The 18,264-nt window shown below is 47.1% G+C and overlaps 1 protein-coding gene across 1 annotated transcript; it reads right to left on the bottom strand.

Moving 5' to 3' along the window:
• Nucleotides 1-1,972: 1,972 nt before the first annotated feature.
• LOC134563131 (serum paraoxonase/arylesterase 2) lies at nt 1,973-17,025 on the bottom strand. Its single transcript, XM_063420937.1, has 9 exons — nt 16,918-17,025; nt 13,559-13,629; nt 8,119-8,174; nt 7,110-7,275; nt 5,913-6,039; nt 4,839-5,039; nt 4,155-4,236; nt 3,505-3,633; nt 1,973-2,589 (listed from the first exon to the last, which is right to left on the bottom strand). The coding sequence occupies exons 1-9, from the start codon at nt 16,989-16,991 to the stop codon at nt 2,431-2,433; spliced, it is 1,065 nt and encodes a 354-aa protein (XP_063277007.1). The 5' UTR covers nt 16,992-17,025; the 3' UTR covers nt 1,973-2,430.
• Between the last annotated feature and the right edge of the window lie 1,239 nt (nt 17,026-18,264).

Raw genomic sequence — 18,264 nt, 5'->3', positions numbered from 1 at the left:
GAGACAAAAGCTGCCCTCATTCAGGGCTGGCTCTGCTCTGTGGAAGGGCTGCATGCCATGGACAGCAAGACTGTGATCCAAACAGATGAGTCCTTGTCACCAAAGCCTTCCTGGGCACACAGTGAAGCCCGGGCAGTGCTCAAGTCCCCCGATCAACAGAGCATTTTGGAGAGGAGCTGTAAGCAGTGTGTGCGCAGACCTGCTAATGCAGAGCCACCCCCCAGAGACAAGGCAATGAGCTGTGTGATGAACTGACACCCAAGGGTGCCCTCCAGCCATCACCGACCCCTGCAGCACGTGCTGCTTGGATACAAAACATCACAAATACCAGGGACCACTGTTGGTACGTGGGTGTGTATGAGTTGTCTGCCGTGGCAGCAGAGGGGAACCGCTGGCATTTGGAAGGGCCAACATGGCACTGGCTGTTCTTCAGCCTCACACAACTTCTTGTGCCCAGGGTTGTACCTTACACACAGGGTCTGTGCCAGCGAGCCAGGGGCAGCATGAGGGCTGGGGTGGAGCAGAGGCTTTCCGGGAGCAGGAGGTGATGTGGCAAGACCCACAGGTGCTCAGCTGTGCAGAGGGAGTGGGATGACCCCGTCCTTCCATACAGCAACACAGCCCCAGCCACAAGCCTGGCACTGACCTCCTGTTCATTAGAGCTGTCCCTTCTGCTCAGGAAAGGAGCAGGTACTCTTTTCCTACCAGTGAGTGAAAGCCATTAGGCTTGTTAGAAAGGAAAGGTGCAGAAGCCAAGAGATGTCAGTACACACACTTACTGTTCAGGACCACTGCTCACCCAAACCTCAGCCTGCAGTACTGCCTCTTCTCAGCCAGAACCTCAAAACACAGACAGAGGAGGTTTTGCATATACTCCACATTCTATCTCGGTTTTTGGGCCACTACAGACCAGGTTATTTGGTCTGTCTTAAAGGCAGAAGCACTCCTGTGTTTTCTGGATTATCCACATACTCTTCAGATTAGAGGGGCTGTGGCTGGTGCTGGAGCAGGCGGCAGGAGGGAACAGAAGAGCCAGCTTAGCAATCAGCACCCAGGGACTGGCTCTTTCTCCTCCCATGCCTGCACTTCAGGAGCAGCCAGTCCTTTTCCTCCACAGTGGTGGAAGAACTGAGGTGAGGAAAAGCTGCTGCATGAGCTGAAGGATGCAGAGGGGCTGGTGGCCCTCAGGGATGTCTGTCTGATGGCAGCATTGGGAGGGGCTGCCGAGATGCTGAAAAGGGCCAGTGCAGGCAGGTGCAGGCAGTGCAGTGGCAACCCCAGCAGGAGAGATCCCACATGTAACACAGAGCCTTTAGTTGAATGTCAGCAACTCCCCAAACCTGGAGAGCTGATCTCAAGTGGGAACTCAGAAGGACAGAAAGCGCAGCAGGAGCTGCTCTGAGGGTACGGGCATCTGTGCAAGATGAGCTCACCCCATGAGCTCCAGCTTCAAAGGACAGAGTTCAGTTCATTGCAAATGACTGCCAACATCATCACAAAAACACTAGCTGCAGGAAACCTGGGGGGCTTTTGGCAGTGCAAAATGTCAGTAACTGGTGCCAGGAAAACATGAAGGGCTGCCTGGTGCACAGCGGTGCCACAGGAATCGATGGGTGCTGCGGGAATCCACTCCACACCCGCTGAAGTTAAACACAGAACGTGTGACCACTGCAGAGTGCCCAGAAATGCTCCCTTTGTGGTGACAGACAATAGAACTGCTAATGCACTTCCTGCTGAAGGTGTGCAGGAGATGTTTCCCACTCTTTAACAGAAAAAAAGCTTTTCTAAACTCCCTTTGAAAGACCCAGTAAGAAATCTCTCCAAAGTGATGCCCTACTCTTTTCTCATCGGATTAAAAGAAATTTATGAAACTCAAGTAACATTAGCAAATAGCTTTAAGAGGAAAGGGGAAATAAATGAGACTGAAATAACATTTATTTTCCTTCCAGTTATTTTGGAAGCATCAGGAAAAGCCAACAGGAAGGTTTGGAAGAAAAACCCCTAGCACAATCCCTTGGGAAGGCCCAGGGACAAGAATGCACACCACACTAGTAGTCAGCAATTCTCATTTACAAAATCAGTTTTCTTATGGGGGAAAAAAACAACCAAACAACAAACCAGAAATCCAGCCAACACCTTGTTCAGTGTCTGACAATTTAGTAATTTGCAATCTGAAATTGAACTTCAAAGTTTCCCTGTGTTAACATGGGGTCCTCCCCATTACACAGATAAACTAATTTCTCACCTTCAATTCCATTTCCTTTACTATTGCGTAGAAGTCTCATTTTGGAGAGGAGGGCTAAAATACATTTCCATTACTGTAGTTAACCTTTACTGGAACAGTCTTGTTGTTAGCAGATCTAGCAAAAGCTAAGTGAGTTCCCAAGGAATGAAATCCTTTCCACAGCAGCAGGTCTTGCCCGTGACAAGCTATAGCTCACAGTAGAGAGCTCTGTGGAAGACTGTGCCAATGAGCAGTTTTCCCTCGTAGATGGACGCCACTGAGCTTCCCTGCAGCACAGAGCCATTGTCAGAGTAGACACGTGTCACCACAGGCTCCTCCGAGAGGATGTTCTGGATGCGCAGGACCTGCCAGAGCGGGAGGATACATCCATTGAAACGGTCATAGGGGGAAATGCTCCAGGGATAGGGGGAACATATTAACCTAAACAAATTAGTTAGGATGGCCAGATGCTGATAATTGCACCCATGGGATTCCTGTCAGAGGGCCTTTAGTGAAGAACAGTTCATGAACACTGTTCTGGTTTTCTTTAAAGTTGTCGTGCAACATCTGTAAGGAAGTAAGGCAGTCATCCCCACCATTAGGAACATGCACCTTTTTTTCTAGACTGGGAGTTAGTTAATATCTTCTTATTTTCATGTTTTTCCCAGACAGAGTAAACAACTGCCTAGTACCATAAATCTATTGCTATTGAACATGGTAATTTTGAGCAGTGCCTTACATGGAGCTTCAGACAAGGCTGAAATCAAATGGACAGCAGCCAGGTGTACTCGTGGCCACTATCGCCCTGATGCCAGTACCTCACTGATTTCAGAGAAACAAGAATTACAGTGTTACCTACAGATGAACCACACTTGCACAGATTAATCACTACTGTGGAAACATTTCTGGTCATGCTTTGCACTCAGTCAATTATGTTCAGTTTGGCAAAGAGGTGCTGGCTCGGTAATTAATGCAGTTCATCAGAATCTGTGTGCATGTCCACAGCTGCACAGAAAGTCTGAGGAGTCCAAAGTGATGGAGCTACTGGTTGGAAATTATTAAATTGTTGCCCAAGGATGTGAATAGGTGTTTGTTAGTGAGTATATGCTGGTCAGGGTCTCACTTGAGAGGAGAAACCAGCTTGGTCTTTGTTTTAACAAAGACACTTTGTGCCAGGCACTTTCTATGAGATGCAGTGAAGTTATACCAGCATAATTTGAACAGAATAACTTTCTGGGACAGACATAGCCAAGAGACCAGTGATGTCTCCGAAAAGGCACCTCAGATGCAGGAAGATTTTCAGGATCATAGTAGAACAGCTTCATCCCATTGGGATGACATCCTGTCCAGATGTCTCCAGTGTGAGGGTCAATAGACAAGTTATCAACCAGAGTGTCCAGCTGCAACGTCTATCCAACACAGAGGAAAAGCAAGAAGTTAAATCTATCAGAAATCCTGGAAGCAAACTACAACATATATAACCAACAGGCTTGTCTCATCTGACATAACTTAGACTGATTTTTTTTTAAGAATTACTTCTCCCCCCACTTCTGTTTTTCTTTTCCCCTGGTATGCATCACCCACACCCCTGTGCTGTGAGAAATCTGCTTGCTGCTCTGAGTTTCCCCCATCAGCTTATTCACACCTACACTGTCTGTGGATGCTTTCAGTGCTCTGACCCACACTGCCTGAGGCAGACTTCCACTACAGCTCAACAGCATACCCAAGGATTCCTCCCTGGTTGGTGGTGGGAGGGTGGAAGACCTGAAGGTCTGTAACAGGGTGTGCAGGCACCTCTGCAAACCCACAGCAGGAGCCACCCAGATCAGAGCTTCACAGATGATCATGCTGAAATCTCAAGCATTTATCAAAACTATTCTGTCCAAAATCCACATTTACCTCTTTTTTCTAGAAAAAAGCAGCACCTTACCTTCACATGGGTTAAACTCCAGTTAGCGTGTTTTTCCATGACATAGACACTGTGATCCAATATATCTGCAACATAGATGTACCTTCAAGAGAATGAAAAGCACCCCTTAATGTATATTAGTAAGCAGACACCAAAACCAGACAGTTCCTCCTGTGCAAGCTCACACACGCACAGACATTGCAAGCAGCCACAGGGCACTGAAGCCAACCTGCTGAGGTGCCAGTGCAGCTTCACACTGTGCCAGTTCTTCCATTACGACACTGAAATAAGCCTTGGAACCAGAAAGTCACAATTAGGATTTGGTTTTTTTAGATCACCTGTCCCCACCACAGGACTGGTTGTCCTGGCTCAGTCATACAGATGTAGGACAGTAGAGCAGAAACCCTGCGCCATTAATCCTTGCAAGCAAGACACACAAAAACTCCTGGATCAGCTGGTTAAAAATGCAGCAACTGTTGACCTTATTGCCTGTAAAGTAACACACCATGCAGCAAACACTGCTGCTAAACAGAGACACAAAACTTCTGTGCTACAAACACTCTGCATCACTTGTGTTGCACAGGCAGCAGCTCGCCTTACATGAACCAGTTCAGACCCTTGACCACAGAGGTACCACATGCAGAAATTAGGATCTCCAGATATTTCTGTGTGATCAAACAAAATCTAATGTAAGGAGAAACTTACTTTTTGTCAGGTGAAATGTTAATTCCATTGGCTGAATAAAAGCCAGATGCTACTTCTTTAACTTCTTTTGGACTGTAGTAAACAACGTTTGACCAGGTTAAACCCAAGAACATTTCTAAGATCATCAAGATGAAGTCGGTAAAGTAGTGGTCATTGGTAGCATAAAAGCTGTCTGGTCCCATGGCTACTATATCATTCACACTAAAAAGGAAATAAAGAGATGAAGAAATATATAAAAAATAATTAAACGTGAGGTATGAAGGAGCACATTAGGACTGCCCAGAATACAGTCAGGACATGGTCATCAATACCCATAAAGAGGTTGCAACTATAGATGTACTTCAAGTAGTCACCAAATTATTTAGATCCTTTTTACTTTTATTTTATATGAGCCAGGACTGTGCAGTGCTGAGACCTGAACAGGACCATAGGGCATCAGCTAGAAGTCTAGCTATCTGTCTCTAAGTACAAGGAAATTATTATTATTATTATTATTATTATTATTATTATTATTATTATTATTATTATCATAATTATTATCATCATTATTATCATTATTATTATTATTTCTTTTTCATTACATTCAAGTAGAAAGCAGAGAACAAGTAGGTGTTGTGACAACTTTATCAATCTGGCTGTTCATTTTACAATCATATTGCAGTAGGACAGATGAAAAAACTTTGTGTAAAAAAGAAAAGAAAACCAGAAAAAGCTAAATGAATGGTTATTTTTACAATGTAGGAAATCCAGAGAATAAAATATCTGGAGACTCATATCTGCAATGATCTGAGCATGGGTTACATGAACAAAGCTAATTCATGCCAAGCTAATTCACTGGCATCAATCACAGCAGTGCTTAAGACTAATTTAGTGATCAACTATTAAAAATCTAATTTAGAGAAGAGATTGGAAAAACACTGCTTTTGATTACACAGATAAGAAGTAATCAATAAGAAACAGAGTTGCTGGTTAGAGAGGAAATATCTCAATAATAGCCTAAACCCCCAAATCATCCTACACTGGATTTCAGCAATGCAGCCTGATCTGGGGGAAGACTGTATTTGAGTCCAATACCTTGTCAGAAGGTCATGTCGAATGGTTTTCAGGTGTACAAGAGAATTGTCATCTTCTACAAATTTAAACAATTCTACTGTGCTCTTCTGGTGGGGATGGTTCACAACAAAGAGGTACACGGTGTCGTCTTGAAAAAGAAATGGAAACAGCTGAATTCTGTGCAACAGCCTGTGTGGCTGAGCAGCCCCAACCCTGAGGCAGCCTCGAGTGCAGAGCACATTCTGAGTTTGGTGCATTTGTCTCATGGCTCTGCAGAGGCACAGGGACAAGTACCCATGTTCTGAAAGATGCCTCAGCAACTGGATCCAGCTCTCCAGCTACTGTTCTTCTAGGCTGGCTCTACAAGGAACTGCTGTGTTAACTAGATTTTTGCAATTTCTTCCAACCTCATCCTTACACCCAAGCCACTGGGTTTTGCAATCTGTGAAACAGCCCCAGACAGCTGGAAGAAGGGTTTGTGGCCAAGACAGTTTAGGCTCTTGACTTTGTCTACCACATCCCGTGGGAGAACAGGAGGAGCATCCTTCTGCATTCTATGCAAGGCTGCAGCCCATGGGCCCAGCCCTTCTGCTAGGACCCTACATCAGCCACCGCTGATTTTTCCACCCTTCCCTTAAAGGGTGACTGTATGGGCATGCAGGTAAAGCTGCAGCAATTGTTCTCTTTATATTTGCAGAATTCTAATTGCCCTGCTAAAACCCCCAGTGAAATGACAGGGAAAAAGAAACTTCATTGGTAATCAGAGTCTGACATAGGAGAACATATCTTGGAGAAGAGAACTTGGCTTGGCCAAAGGAGGTTTTGGTAATTTACAGAGATTTGATAATTTACTGTTTTGCCACAGAAGTTTCCATTCTGGGCACCACTAGTCGGTGAAGGATGTATCTCCTCAAAACATTTGAACCCAGCATGAGACAGATGTAAACATAAAATCAATTTTCAGTGGTTTTCAACTTTTACCATGTTCTCTTTCCTTTTAATATCCAGGGCATCTTTCTGTTTCAGACAGACTGAAATTATGTGCAAGTGTGTTTCCTTTAGCAACTGACATTTAGAAAAGAGCAAAACAAAGGTAAAAACCCCAAAACCTTTTTGTCTCCCAGAAAGGACAACCATTGGGGGTGCAGGGCAAGGCTGCAAAGGGATTGCTGATTGTGCTCTCTAGGCTGGTATTTGTCACCATTTCGAGCTCCTTACCTCTGTCTACATAGGTGCTGATCCCATGAGGGTTAAACGATGCCAGATCAAACCCTCGGCTGATTCTCAGTTCCACTGCTCTGGGACTGTCTTCATTCAAATCCATCAAAAATATTTCACCTGGCTTATCTGGAGCAAAGCTCTTTATTCCTGGATATTTCAAGCCCTGTGGAATCCAAACATAAAAATTAATTCCTGGAGAAAAGGTAAACAAGAGCACTACAGGGCTGAAAATGCTGGTGCCTTGAGCGGACCTGCAAGCACACATGAGGATGTCCCTCTGCTCCAGCCTGCTGAGCCGTGAGGGAGGTGGCAGCAGAGCCCCTGGCAGAGGGAGCAGGCTGTGTGGGGACACCAGGAGCTGTGCCCCAGGCACCACGGCCCTGCAGCCACATCTTGTGTGTCTGCAGAGTGACACACTGTGGGACAAACCAGCCCAGCACCACCGCCTGCACCACACACGGTGCAGCTCCAGGAAACAGCAGCAGCTCACGACTCCTGGCATGGGTTTTACAACATTATCATTACCTCAGTGCCCCTGGAGCACATTGATGAGAACATCAGCTTTTGTTTTGGAAAATAATCACCAGCCATCCTAATTGCAAAGAAAAGGTTGAAAACCTATCTCCTAAAGGCTAAAAAAACCAGGAACAGTAAAATCAATACATAAAATTTGATTTTTTTTAAGTTAGGGAAATAACACATCTTTACATGGCAGAGTATTGACATTTCAACATTTCAATGAAGCAGCATGAAAGAATGTCAAGGTTACATGGCCAGTTCAGTCAGTGCAATAGGATACCAGTGTCAGAGCCACCACCACCACTTCTGTGTCAAGAAGCATGCTTGCTCAAACAGAGGGGAAGGACAGCTAAGCCAACACAAAATTGGGCTGTTCTCTGGGAGCTCAGCCTTGTAGAAAAGAGCCCCTCCTGCTGTTTTCACCTATGGCTTCCGCAGATAAGGAAGCAGGCAAGCCACAGCATGGAGAGGTGGCATGGGAACTTACAGAGCTGATGAAAGCCAGTCCATTGGGAAGTATATCGATGTCTTCTGAACCAGCTTCTGCAAAACACAGATAAACAGGGGGTTTCAGGTGGCATTAAGTATTTCCCATTGAAAAAAACTCCTTTTAAGTACAATTGCAGCTCTCATGAATGACCCTTTCTGATATGACCGCACACACTATGAAGTTTGGTGGAAAAGATCACACTGCATTAAAAGTGGTAGCAGAAGACAGCACGTCGAGTTAGGAAATGGTACCGGGGTTCACCTCTTTTGGGGTCCCAGGGGTGCGCCTGCAGTGGCCAGGCACTCTCCATGTGGCCCCAGATGTTGTGAGATGAATCACCAGGTGTGGGATGAATCACCAGCTCCTGAGGATGTGTTCTGCAGCAAGCAATGAGTGTGGGCATGGAGATTTCCAGGGCAGGACCATACCCGTGACTCAGGCCTCTGGCTTGCATAAGGCAGCTGTGGGAATTATGCACACCAATTCTCCTGATTGAGCTGGGAAACTTCACAAAGATGGATTGCCAAATATTTAGTTAAAGCTCTCAAGTGACAGAGAACCTACTACATCTATAACAGCTAAGGGCTTTCATGGTTAGGCCTCACTTTCAGCTACGGGTAATCACTTCCAATATTGCCAGTTCCTGTAGCTTCTGTAATATTTTTCCCTGCTAAGAAAGGAAGATAAAACAAAACCCCTTTAGTAAGAACACTAAAGCAATTTTAGGCTTTCATCAAGCACTCTCCAAAGAGCTATCAGTCCAATGCTGAAGCCCATTTGCCATCCCACATTTCCACCACTCCCCTGAGAAGCCTCCCTTCTCTTCTCCAAATCACCAGCAAAAACAGCATTCCTCACAAAGCCACTTTCCAGATGATGAGGGAAACCACTCAGGAGCATTTGCTTACAGAAAATTCTTCAGCAGGTTTTCTTTGTCAGAGCCATCAACACAAGGTTTTTCCACCCAGCTTGTCCCACGTCTCCACACTCCCTCCTGCTCTGCCATAACCACACGTGTGAGCCTGCATGGGCCACACAATCCCTTGCACCTCAACACCTCCTGCCAAGGAAGCACCTGCAGACTTGAGCTGGGTTTACTGCTTGCTTTTAAGCAACTACTATTTATCCAAGCAGTGGTTTGGCTGGGCTGTAATTTATCCTGGGATCACTGAGAGCCTCTGTGGAGAGAAACCAGAACCCCCAATTCACCGATCCAGAAAAGTTCCTCCCCAGCTCAGCCCTGGGAAGATGCAGTGGCACAACTTTTCACTTCTGGCCAGGGCCAGCTCCTCCTCAGCCTCAGCAAGTTCCTGCTCCATCCCGTGACAGCAATGAGCAGAGTATTCCTGCCTTCTGAAGAACAAAAAGTCTGAAGATGCATTTTGGGAGGAGTCAGCGTTATCCCACCCCTGGGTTTTGGTTCTGAATTTTGACTAACTCAGCCAGGAGACATCATCTGCACTGATGTGTCCAGAGACACTTAGAGCCTGTATTTTCCAATTATTTGAATTTGGGTGCTTTTCTTCTCGGCTCAACTTACAGTCTGGTTTAAGCCACAAACTCCTTTCCTTTGCCCCAGTCTCTCCAACTCTGGGTTAATTTATAAAATGGGGTTAGTGGCAATTCTCCACTTCCCAGGATTGCTGTGAGGCTAATAGCATAAATAAATGCTGAGAGGCTAAATTGCCATGGTGACTGAGCTGGACAGGCAGCGTTTATTGGCAGCACACACTGGCGAGTGAACAAACAGAGTTATAATCATTTATTGCTACTGAATCGGTGAGGCTGCCAAGCAGAAAGATGAGCAGGCTAATTGGGAGCAGACAATTAAAAACGACAAGTTTCCCGTGGAAGGGGCGCACTGAGAGCCCTGCACCCAACTGCTTCAGGAGGAACTGGCCAGCAAAGCACATTTTGGGGCTCCACGGCCAGGTCCCGGAATGTGCCGAAGCGGGCGGTGTCAGAGAGCGGCGGAATGCTGACTCAGCACAGCGCTGCTGATCCAGCAGGACCGAGGAGGGGCTGCAGACAGACAGACACAGCCCAGGAGGGGCTGCAGACACACAGACACACAGCCCAGGAGGGGCTGCAGACAGACAGACACACAGCCCAGGAGGGGCTGCAGACAGACACACAGCCCAGGAGGGGCTGCACACAGGCAGACACACAGCCCAGGAGGGGCTGCACACAGGCAGACACACAGCCCAGGAGGGGCTGCACACAGGCAGACACACAACCCAGGAGGGGCTGCACACAGGCAGACACACAGCCCAGGAGGGGCTGCACACAGGCAGACACACAGCCCAGGAGGGGCTGCACACAGGCAGACACACAGCCCAGGAGGGGCTGCACACAGACACACAGCCCAGGAGGGGCTGCACACAGGCAGACACACAGCCCAGGAGGGGCTGCACACAGGCAGACACACAGCCCAGGAGGGGCTGCACACAGGCAGACACACAGCCCAGGAGGGGCTGCAGACAGACACACAGCCCAGGAGGGGCTGCACACAGGCAGACACACAGCCCAGGAGGGGCTGCAGACAGACACACAACCCAGGAGGGGCTGCACACAGGCAGACACACAGCCCAGGAGGGGCTGCAGACAGACACACAACCCAGGAGGGGCTGCACACAGGCAGACACACAGCCCAGGAGGGGCTGCAGACAGACAGACACACAGCCCAGGAGGGGCTGCACACAGGCAGACACACAGCCCAGGAGGGGCTGCAGACACACAGACACACAGCCCAGGAGGGGCTGCACACAGACAGACAGACACAGCCCAGGAGGGGCTGCAGACACACAGACACACAGTCCAGGAGGGGCTGCAGAGACACAGCAGGGAAGCTCAGGGTCTCTCCTGCAGCCCCGTTTGGGAGGGCTCTGTGCCGCCGCTGCCACTGCTCCAGGGCCCAGGAGCTAGAACTGACTCCTTAGGCATCACTCACACGCACTGTGTTGTTTAACTGTATCACTGAGCCCAGCCTGTCCAAGGGATTATCTGAAGAGGTGGCATTCAAGAAAAATGAAAAGATAGTGTGAAAAATTGCTGCCTACTTTAGAAATGTTGGCCTTTTATTGTTCTTTATTTTATCTTAGTGTGATGTATTCTGCAGGTGTATCTAACGAAAAAACCATCTGGATTTCATGTCCAAAAGTGTGACACAGTTTTGCCCATATCCCACAAATTGTTCCAAGATGCAAGTATTTCTAGCAACTTCTGTAGTAACTTCTTGAACTTTAGGAATTAGTACAGAAGATATGGTTAGTTTATCATAAACCAGTATGATGAAACACCAATAAAACTCAGAAGCTAGTGTTTATTCTACAAATATAGTCTTTCCTACATATTTGTGAATGAGGCTTAGGACAAGCTGCAATTTTTGTTTGCTCAGTGTTTGCATTTGTGCTTATATTGCACAATATTTGAAAAGCAGAATAGATTAAATGCTTTAAAAAGATACAGAAAATATGAAACTCTGCAGAAAGAAAAAGGTCCACTAAAGAAGTCTTCCATTTACTCTGTGTTTGCTGCACTTACTATAGGTCCATCACTTATAATTCATAGACTGTACCAGAGGTCTGTTCTTCTGTGTACAGAATTGATTGTTTAAGATTATTTTGCTCAGATCCAGCTCTGGGACCTATGTCTCATTTGAGAGTTCAGAAGGACTGATTTAAACATGAAAATAAAGACAGACTGTTTATTCAGCTTTACCATAGCATTTTAAAGGAAGAAGGCCCAGGAGGCCAAGATGTCCATGTACAAAGACATCCTTACACAAAGTCACCCACACAAGCAACCTTACATATCCAAGTACAGCAGAACCCCATGTCTGAATAGTACTACCCAGGCAGCATTTATGCTTTAGGGATCCTTGGTCACCCTGAGTCATATAAACCCCTTAGTCACAGCAAATGAGTTTTAGAAGATGTTTGAGTGAACATGCCAACTTTCAAGTTTGCACAATCCTTTGTTACTTTTCTTTCTGCCACACTGGACCTGCTAAACTAATTTTGGGCATTGTTATTTTTCTAATAAATAGCAAACTGCAGAGCAAAGGCAAGGCAAGGTGCAGTTCTCTGTGTGAACGGCCAGTATTAGAGGAGCCAGCAAGAAGGAGAAATGAAGATCTGTAAATGGATCCATGGCCTCTAAGCAGAGACAGGTTCTCAGAAATAACCTAATCCACATGCACCAAACCCAAGATACTGTTCAGAAATGAAACACAACTCTATTTGTCTTCTCCAGGTTTTGTTCTTTCTTCAACAGAACAATCATGTTGCAAAAAAGTCTTAAAAGGGTTGCATTAGTGATATGCTTAAAAAATTACTCAGAAATTATATTAATCACCATCAAACAAGCATCATTCATAGTCTCGTATGAGTATATTACAGCTTAATCTAGAAGACTTGGAAATTTTTTTAATGCAATTTTTTCTGTACCTATTTCCAAGCACAGGAACTTCACATATACACATTCATAGCAGCAATTTGACTTTATAAAGATGTTTGAATCCTGACAAAAGGAAGAAGCAAGATTTATGAAATCAACTCACTGACTCAGCAAGCTCAAAGGCAAGGCTGTAAAAGCTCATCCAATGACTTTTTACACATGAAAAATCCAGACAAATTTCAACATAATTTAAGACATTTCCAAAGATACTAAGGAAGGGAAAATCCTTAGCCATCAAGCCTGCGCTGAGTTTTTTTGGGAGAAAGGGAGACACAAAAAAGCAATCAGTTTCAAAGTTATCAACTTTATAAACTGTTTTTCCCAAATGGAGATAAAAAAACCAAGACAGAAATACTGCTGTGTGCTAAACACATGGCCCAAAGTACAAAGTCAACATTTCAGCCACTCTGTTAAGCCTCTCTACAAACCCGACTAAGATGACAAACATGACCCCTCGCTCTTTGGCACCGCACAGCTGCATTGTGCAACCTCACCGAGCTCCCGCCCGCCACCAGCACCTGCTGGCTCCTAAATATCCCCAAAATGTGGTGCTGAGAGGGACATCCCGGCTGGCATTTAGCAGCCGCTTCTTCGCCTTGTGCCGGCGGCCCTCCCCAAAAGCTTCCACCCTTCCCATCTCCAGGATGTCACCAGCTGACAGCCTGTAGGTACCTGCCCGAAGAGCCAGCACACCCTCATCTGAAAGCCAAATCATTTCCTAAGTGGCTTAGCAAAGGAGAAGTGTTTGCAAGGTGCCCAATTTCAAGAAAAGGAAAAGAAACTAAATGCCGATTTATACCAAAGTAGTTTTTCAGTACCATTTTCTTCCTGCAGTTTCTCCCTATTTCCAAGTCCAAGTAGCAAATGAAAGTCAAAGCAGCACTTTGTTTTTGGGATGAGGCTTGGAAGCTGGCTGCAAGAAGCCTTTACAAAAGAAGGCTGGACAATAGCAATGCACTCAGTTATTTCAAGCACGTACCGATCCCTTTAATGAGCCGGCAGTTCGGGAGGCTCACTGGGGCTACTTCTCGTGAAGCATTGAGTCTGTTCCTGCAAGAGGAAAGAGCAGGGTTAAACAGCACACAGCCAGTTTTAAAACAGGTAACCTTCCCAGTTTTCAGTTTTATTGTCGGCCATATTGCAGCAACAAATCAGCCGTAAAATACTGAATAAGCAAACTCCAGAACCAACAACAGCAACTGCTCCAAATCACTGCAGTGGTTAGACATGACAAGGATTAAGGGATTCTTCTACACTGAGTAACTTCAGAAACTTCATTTTGCTCATGAGCTTCAGCAACAAGCTTTCATGACCCACTGCAGCTCAGACGATAAAATAACATAACCACTCTTTCTTCAGGTTTCAGACACCTAAATATAGAAGCACCCTGCAGTTAGGGCCAACATTTCACACGAGTACAGAGCCATCTTCTACTGCAACCCACTGCCTGTTTTTGGTGACTGGGCCACCAGCAGTTGCACTTTCTTCATTTTTGTCTGCATTGAAAAACAGCAATAGCACTGTTGCAAGGCAGTTGTACTCATTTCCTTGCAACAAGCAGGACTTGGTTTTCAGCAATAACTCTGTCCCCTCCTCTTCTCTCCTGTTAACCACCCCAGGTATTACTCTTCATCAGTGTTTATTTCATTCTAGAATGGGCATGAAATTCCACCTCTGGCTGATACTTCACTGGCAAACAGATACAGACAGGCACACACAAGTTTGTATTTCTCCATTTCTGCCGTGCCAGGTTGTTTGCAAACCTGCAGAATGACACAACCAGGAGGTTTGACCATGCTGGTCCACAGTGACACAAGAAAATATGTTGCATTTCTATGTATTCTGGTGTGCTAGAATATTTCTTCTTTTTTTTTTTCTGCCCGGAAGGAAGCATTTAACCTAACATAGTAACTCCTTTGCAGGACTATCATATGGGTGTGCTGAGGCTATTGCTGCAACCACAGGAAATTCTGAACGCAAAGATCCCATAGCAAAACCTTGCCATGTTTATGTTATAGTTTTAGGCATAAACGTAAACTAAACAGTAGTATCAGTCAGCGATATGAAAAATATGTGATACAGCTGAGCACTGTATGGTATGTCAGTCCTGCATTTTTACCCTCCCAAGCCCTCTCTCCCAGCACAGGAGTACTGACAGAGAATCACGCTGGCTCCCAGCCCAAAACAGCACAGAGGGGAGATCAGCTGTCCCCTTACCCACTGGCATCCCGGCACAGCAAGCCCACCAAACCCTGGAGGGTGCCTCAGGGCAATCCTGCCTGAAGTTTGCCCTGCTGCCTGCTTAGGGCTTTTCCCTTCCCTATTTTCATCAGCTTTTCCCAGGCAGGCTGCAAGCCACCCAGAGCCAAAATCACAGCAGGAACTCAGCCAGCAGCCAGCAAGGGATGATGATATCCCGACAGCATTCCCAGGGAAACACTTCATGGGCTGGAATGAGAGTAATTCAAAAGGACACCGGTCACAAGCCTGCAGCACATATTGAGGCTTTTCCAAAATGTGTCAGTTTATCTAGCTCACACAGCCTCAGCCACGCAGCCAGATGGCCTCGATTGCTAACTGGCCGTACTAAGAATGGTCTGGAATACGGAGGACCTGCAATATGTGCAGGATGCAGCTTCAAAGAAAGCAAGAGGTTTTCTGCTTGGTGCAACTGTAGTGCATGGCACCTTTTCCCTCACAGTTTCTCTTTCCAGTTTCAGTCCTCCACGTGCTGTCCTACTTCATGGGACACAGACCACAGGCCTTCCCTTCCCTTCAGAAGGAAGCCATTGCACATTCAAAGACCTCTCTCTCTTTTAGTTTTCCTCATCTCTAAACTAACCAATCATGAATCTTTTGGAATTTGATTCTGAGGTTTTTTTACTAATTCAGAAAGAACTGCAGAAAGTCTTTGCTGGATTCCTGCCCTCTGAATAGGGGATGAATAAAAGAGACCCTTGGCAAGAGCTAACACCACCCACAGTTTCTCTTCTCAAGACTATGTTAAATTACTTTTAGAGTACTTTGTGATCTGAAGTTGTGTGTTTCCAAACTTGGCAACTGTCTTAAGACTGCTGGTACGTTGCAGTTTGTAGAAAACACAGCACACAGGAAAAACCTGCAGAGAGCTACAGAGACAGGGGGATCCTGTTTCTTCACAGAGATTCTCCTTTTCCAGATTCCTAATGTTTCATTTGTTCATTCAGTTTGGAGGAGAGGTGGAGTCCCCTGCTCTTCACAGCACTTTGAAATGGCTGACCCCTCTAAAGCCTGGGAGTCTCTTCCAGTTCTGCCACCCCAGCTTATGCAGCTCCAGGACAGGAGGGCCCCACTCCCACCGTGGCTACCACCAGTAACTTGGATTTAATGCAGCTGTCATCCATGCCAGATACCAGGGTCCAGGCAGTAAAGCTCTCCTTCTGTAATTACATGCAATTACTATCTAACCAAAGTTCAATTAGCTGGATGTCATTGCTTTGAAATCAGGCATTTGGAGTCCTTGTGAACGTAAGCAAAGTTATAATGACTTAGTCACCTTCCAATACAGTAATTCAGCATCACTTTTGTGACCTGAAAGGACCAGTCACACACCTGGGAGCTTTCAGGACAGCAGCTGCTGTAACACCAGTGTTCATGTTCATACCTCATGGCATGAGCTGTGGGATACAGAGCATGACACGGCTGGGTATTTCAGCTCACAGCAAGCGAGGTCACAACTCTGGATCACCAAAGTCTGTGCTCCACCAGGGGAAACTTCAGACATTAGGGGCTACTGTTATCCAGAGGTCAGCTTTGGTAGAACATAACCCAAGTTTCTGGCAAGCTGATTTGGGGTTACTGTTCGGCAGGTCAGCAGGAGATGAGGTAAATTCACAGCCAGTGCTTTCGGCACATCCCTGTTAATTGCAGGCTCCAAAAAAACAGAGGTACTACCCCCCTGCCCCAGGGCACCTTCTGCCCTTGCCCCCTTGCTCCCAACATCATCCTGGGGAGGATTTCACATCTACTCAGCACAAAGAGCACTTCTGCTGCATAAATGATCCCGAAGTTAGTTTATGCCGAAACCGGATGAAAGGGGCATCACAGCGCGTGTATTTTCTCTGGGAAAACCCCCCTTCCCTGTCTAATGCTGACGGCAATGCCGGTGATGATGATGAAGCACACTTCTCCTGGGGCTGACCCTGCGCTGATGCTAGGGCAGGTGTTCCCTGAGCTGTGCCGAGCCGGGAGCCGCGGTGTCCCCGCTCCAGAGGGCAGCGCCCGCCGCGCCCGCCCGGGGCTCGCCTCAGCCCGTCCCGCCCCGCCGGCCCCCGCAGCCCCGAGGCCCCGCTCACCCACCGAAAGGCCAGCAGCCGCTCCGCCGCCAGGGCTGCCGCTATCCCGACGAGAGCCACCGCCAGCACCTTCCCCATGGCCGCTCCGGCTCCGCCGCGCCCGGCCCGGCCCGTCCCGCCCCCGGGGCCCGGCGCTGCCCCGCCCGCCCCGCCCGCCCGCGGACGGCGGCACCGCCGGGCGCTGCCTCCGGGCACGCTGCGTGCGGCCCCCACGGCAAAGGCGGGTGGACCAAGCTCCGTTAGAAAAAATTTACGCGTTGTACAAAAATAAGGGTGTCAGACCAGGACTGCGCGGTGCGGAATGTTGGGGTACGCCGTGTACACTCTGCTGGGATGTACACGCTAATATGTGTACATGCATACCAAAGTTTCCCCCACAGATGATGTTCCTTCCACTGCCACTCTCTCACCAGTATCTTTTTCCTCTGTGCAGGAGAAGGGCTGCAGAACCCACCTCAGGGCTCCAGGGTTCCTCCATGCATCAATCTGCTTTTGCTTCATCTTCAGTGTTGGCCTTCCCGTGCTTTCTGCTTTTCGGAGGCACACACTTGGCAGGTTAGTGACCTCCCTCAGCAGTAATCTTTCCCTTGCCTGCACAGTGAATGTCCTCACCTGCGCACATTCCTTGTCACTTTTCTGAACGTCTGAGCCATCACTGAAAAGGGCTTTTCTGCTCTTCTGGCCCTTGCCCTCGAGGCCAAGCAGATGCTCCACACTTAGTAGTACTTCAAGTAAAGTGTGTCAGGGAAAAGGAGGGACTCTAAAATACCTTTCCCTCTAAGTTTTGGAATATTCCTTTTCCTTTTTCTGGTCCTTGGTTACTTTGAAATTATAGATAGATGAGGTTTTCTGGGAGGAATGCACGGGGCTGTTGTAACCCAAGTGCAGGATCTGGCACTTGGCTCTTGCTGAACCTCATACCACTGGCCTCAACCCGTGGATCCACTCTGTCCAGATCCCACTCCAGAGCCTTCCTATCCTCCAGCAGATCAACACTCTCATCCAGCTTGGTGTTGCCTTAAAATTACTGAGGGTGCACTAGATCTCCACATCCAGATAAATATATTAAACAGGCCTAGCCCAAATTCTGAGCCCTGGGGAACACCACTCATGACTGGCCACCAGCTGGATTTGACTCCATGCACCACCAATGTCGGGGTCCAGCCATCCAGACAGTTTTTTCACCCAGTGGACAGCGTACCCACACAAACCATGGGCAGTTTCTCCACAAGAATTCTGTGTGAAATGATGTAAAAGGATTTATAAAGTCTAGATAGACACATCACAGCCTTTCCTTCATCCACTAGGCAGGTCACCCTTTCATAGGAGTAGACCAGGTTGGTCAGCCAGG

Source organism: Prinia subflava, chromosome 1 (assembly GCF_021018805.1).
Source record: "Prinia subflava isolate CZ2003 ecotype Zambia chromosome 1, Cam_Psub_1.2, whole genome shotgun sequence".
NCBI classification, from domain to species: Eukaryota; Metazoa; Chordata; class Aves; order Passeriformes; family Cisticolidae; genus Prinia; species Prinia subflava.
This window is presented reverse-complemented; position numbering and strand designations above follow the sequence as displayed.

Excerpts from the sequence above, each read along its gene's own strand:
- LOC134563131 (XM_063420937.1), bottom strand. The coding sequence starts at position 16,991 with ATGGGGAAGGTGCTGGCGGTGGCTCTCGTCGGGATAGCGGCAGCCCTG. Across the intron at positions 8,175-13,558 it reads CCGGCTCATTAAAGGGATCG|AAGCTGGTTCAGAAGACATC; the intron begins GTACGTGCTTGA and ends TGTGTTTTGCAG. Across the intron at positions 6,040-7,109 it reads CAGCACCTATGTAGACAGAG|ACGACACCGTGTACCTCTTT; the intron begins GTAAGGAGCTCG and ends TTCTTTTTCAAG.